Genomic DNA, 4323 nt, shown 5'->3' on the forward strand with positions numbered 1-4323 from the left:
TTTATAAAACCAAATATTCAGACCAATCATACTCCTCCTTTAGTGGGAGGAGCCAATCATACTCCTCCTTTAGTGGGAGGAGCCAATCATACTCCTCCTTTAGTGGGAGGAGCCAATCATACTCCTCCTTTAGTGGGAGGAGCCAAGCATACTCCTCCTTTAGTGGGAGGAGCCAAACATATTCCTCCTTTAGTGGGAGGAGCCAACCACACCCTCTGAAAAACTCACCTGTGTGTAGGAATGATACTTTCGGTTTTGGTTTTTGCTTCGATCTCACTAAACGAGCAGTGGTTTACGAAATTTAGACACCCAGAATTTAAAACTCATGCAGAATTTTACAATGTAAGTTTTTTTTATTCTTTTAAATATAAAGCTTGTGTGTTTTTATGCTATTATACAAATAGTTGTGTTTATGTGTGAAAAAGGGTTGCCTGCTAAAGATGCTAACGTTAAGGAAATAAGTGAACATGTTTATTATTATGCTGTTGAACAAAGATTATGATAATGTTTTTATTAGTGTGGTTATTAATGTAATTATTAAATGTTTCTACATTGATTACTCAATGCAATCAAATGATTTCTACGTTGATGTGTGGATTGTTGGGTTACTCTGTCTGTTTGTGTCTAATGTTTGACGGATCATGTTGACTCAGATAATAACTGATAATATTTATAAAACCAAAGACTCAGATTATAGTTTGATGTTTCTTATTAGACATTTTTATCATGTAAGACCCACATGTGTTAAATATTTAAATAACACTGAAGCTGAAGGTTAGTAGTCGCTGTATTGTGGTCAGTTCTGTAATATTTGTCCACTCAGCAGTATTTTATGGCTGTATTAATGTGTTTGTGATGTGTGTCTGTATCTGTCTCATAACAGCTCTTATTCTCATCAGGTTCAGATGCTGGAATCTGCTGCTGCTTTGTCTCGTCTATCACAGCGGTCAGTGTACTTTATGTTCATAAACTCTATTTATTCTTGTGTTCAGCGTCAGCTAGAGTTATTCTAGTGAATTATTTCTCTGTTGTGTCACTCAGTGAAGACTTGTGTTAACATTTGTGGATTGATGGTGGAAATATTCACTGGTTTATCATTCAGTTAATTTATTAATAAACATCGTTCAGGAATTCATTACAACTGCACTCGTACATCTGCTGCAGCTTTATATTATTTTCATCAACATTTGAAATGTTAAAATGTGCCACTGCTAATATTGCTCGCTCTTATTGCCCTCGTTTATATTTTAATCCATTTTTATAACAAATATCTGGTTGCTGCAAAGAAAGTCACTTTTTTAGTGCTGTGTTCCTTGTTTTAAACAATTGCTGTCCTTTTTTTGGTAAAAGCAGGAAAGAGTTAAAGCTAAGTAGTTTATAAGGTAAAGCTCTGGTCGCTGCATTTAGACTTCTGACTGAACCTGCTGCTTTCTATTAATTCATCAACCAGATCTCATTAGTCATTAGTGCTTGAGATTGAGCATTTAATGCTTTTATTTCATGAAGAGACAATGAAGTAACCTGAAGTTAAGTGTTTAGATGAAGAGCACAAAGACAAAATAGATCATGTCTCTGATGAGCAATGAGCATCCTTAATATTTACATTCATTTCTGATGCTGAATATTAGAGAAACTCCTCCATCAGTTCACAGCTGATGAATCCACTTAGATGTGTGAAGAAATATCTTCAGCAAAAGAAAATCCAGCTGACTAAATTAACTCTTATTAGAATATTTTATTATAACATTGATTTCTGAGAATAGACAGAAACATGTGTTTTTCAGTATTGATACGTTCTATTGATTGAATATTATATTATGCTGTATTTGCAGGAAACACATCTAAACCTGTGTCAGGAAAAAAGGGAGGAAACGTCACACTAACATGTGAACATGAGGCCAATAATATTGTTCACATTGAGTTATTCAGTCGGTCAGAAGACATAGATGTGTGTCAGGATGAAGAATGTAGTGTTCGAGTGTTTAAAGAAGGAAACTGTGACGTCGTCATCAAGAATCTGAGCTTCAGTGACGCTGGGAAATACTACTTGAGAGTCTATTACACTAATGATCAGACAGAGCTGAAGCGACTAATCAGGACGTACCAACTTCATATTCATGGTAAAGACAAAACTGATCAAACATCAGCATCTGCTTTTTTAAATGATTACATTTAGTTCCCCGATACTAAATATGTGTTCATGGCTTTGATTGATTGACAGCATTATAATAATGATTAATGTCTTTCTGTTTCTCCTCAGATGAGATTACTGTGAAAACAGGCGAGGAGCTAAAGATGCATGTTCTGTTGTCTAATGCTGATAAAGTGGAGAAAAGCTCTAGTGGAGAGTGGAGGGAGGTTTGGAGCAGAACTGATGGGGTTCAGAGCGATCGACTGAATGAAAATGATGAAAACCTGATCTTTAAAGTATTTCTGAACAGAGATGCAGGAATATACAGAGTTCTGGACACTGAAGGAGAAATCTTGATCACAGTGACAGTCACAGGTGAGAGAAACTCAGATTTGTGGAAATATTATTTATAAAGCATGTGGACAGCTGAGGTTTATTCATCATGATCTGAACATCACATTGATGCTGAACTGTGAGACTGACCTCTCAATATCTTCTAGAATCAGGTACAGAATCAAAGGACAAACTGGACACAGATAAAGACAAAACTGAAGACACTGAACAACACAGTAAGTCACACAGAGGCATTGAGAGCTTTACAAAATCTTCAAGCAGTGAGTAATAATGAAAAAACATTTTAAAAAATTGTGCTCTCTTCCCATCTTCCCCGTTTCCATCTGTAGAGAAATGGATTGTGCCAGTTGTGTGTTTGGTGATTCTGGCTGTGATTGTGATTTCTGTCATCATATGGCGCCGTCAGCACAGAGGTCACACACAGGTTCCAGCAGAGGAGAATACAGAGCACAGACAGGAACTGGAGGAACTATAATGATCTTCACTGAACGTGACTCAACTGCACAGGAGCCCTGAACACCTGCGACGCCACTGGTTACTTGTTATTTCCCTTCAACACCAACACAATTCTGTCAACATATAACGGCAGCTGGGGGGGATATGTATCGTTAAAAATATTATAGTAATTGTTGTTTTAATGATGTGTGAGCTGACATTATTTTGTGAAAAATAAGCCTTGAGAGTCCATGCTTTCACTGCGTGATGAAATCTAGTAGAATTCAGTTAGAATTACTGGAGATCATCATAGATAAAGGTGATCAACTTCATGTTTATTTGCACTGATCGTTCATTCTAAGACCAGCAGAATATGAATATGATCCCACAGCATAACAGAGCAACTGGATCCCCTGATAGATCTGGAAGAAAGACCATCTGCTCGTCGGTCCCTTCCCCCATACTTCCCCCCTGGGTACATGGTGCAGGTCGCTAAAAGTTGACAGAGAACTGCCAAGAACTCAAGTTGCTATGCTCACATAAAACATTTTCTATATCTTCAGGATTCATGATCGTAAAGTTGTCATGTTTGGTGTCATTTTAAAGGTCTTTGTGCGATTGGTAAATTGGTCTCAATTTCAAAGTAGTCATTTATATTAATGAGAAAGATTTAAAACTTTTGTAGAATTGTGTTGTGTTTCTGTAGCCAGAAAGCCCGTAGTATGGAATCTGTCCACACACTCTATACTATGTATTTTCCTGAAGTCAGGTATGCATCCTTTGCTCTTAGATTTATCTTTGAGAATTTGATGTCTTGTATTGATATCTTTGAATTGATTATGTAATTGGCATGATACAAGTTTACCTGACAAATAATATATTGTTATATTTATTCTGAACTCTCCTGAAATCATTATGACTAGTAAACTGTGAGGAGGCTTTTGTTACCGCAAATCTAAGGCCAGGATATGTCAAACTGAAGGCTTGTGAATGATAGGAGCAATAAGCACGTCATCAGAGACCTTCTGATTTCTGTCTATCGCTGATGTTAGCAAGTTGTACGGGAAAGGACTGAGTGAACTACACTTTTTGTCATAAGCAAGCAGTAGGCGGCAGGCAAAACAGGTATTAGTCTACCTACACCCTCTGACTAGCATCAGACTGGTGAATTTGTGATCGTAAGATCCACGTAAGGCCAGCGTGAGACTTAAAAGAGACATTAGGTCCCCAGTGAACGGATATGTGAAAGTATAGTGAGTCAGGAATAATCAAATATCTAAATTAATATTTGTGAACATTAAATTTAGGCAATATTTCTAATTAAAAACTGATCATTTGAAATTGGAGTCAGACTGAAAACAGAGCTAGACTAAAATTTAAACTAAATCCTGATAAATTCAGAA

The 4323-nt window shown here is 36.7% G+C and overlaps 1 protein-coding gene across 2 annotated transcripts; it reads left to right on the forward strand.

The window, feature by feature from the left end:
- The first annotated feature begins 241 nt into the window (after window positions 1-241).
- On the forward strand, window positions 242-3443 carry LOC107568019 (uncharacterized). Of its 2 annotated transcripts, XM_016253849.1 has the most exons (6): window positions 242-342; window positions 900-946; window positions 1833-2120; window positions 2261-2506; window positions 2632-2700; window positions 2815-3443. In XM_016253849.1, exons 1-6 carry the CDS (start codon window positions 326-328, stop codon window positions 2958-2960), a joined length of 813 nt encoding a protein of 270 aa, XP_016109335.1. In that variant the 5' UTR covers window positions 242-325; the 3' UTR covers window positions 2961-3443. The 2 variants fall into 2 exon arrangements, with proteins under 2 accessions (XP_016109335.1, XP_016109334.1); XM_016253848.1 differs by lacking the exon at window positions 242-342 and having other exon boundaries at window positions 557-946.
- Window positions 3444-4323: the final 880 nt, after the last annotated feature.

The sequence above is a fragment of the Sinocyclocheilus grahami genome, unplaced genomic scaffold (assembly GCF_001515645.1).
Source record: "Sinocyclocheilus grahami isolate Dianchi unplaced genomic scaffold, SAMN03320097.WGS_v1.1 scaffold1207.1, whole genome shotgun sequence".
Classification (NCBI taxonomy): domain Eukaryota; kingdom Metazoa; phylum Chordata; class Actinopteri; order Cypriniformes; family Cyprinidae; genus Sinocyclocheilus; species Sinocyclocheilus grahami.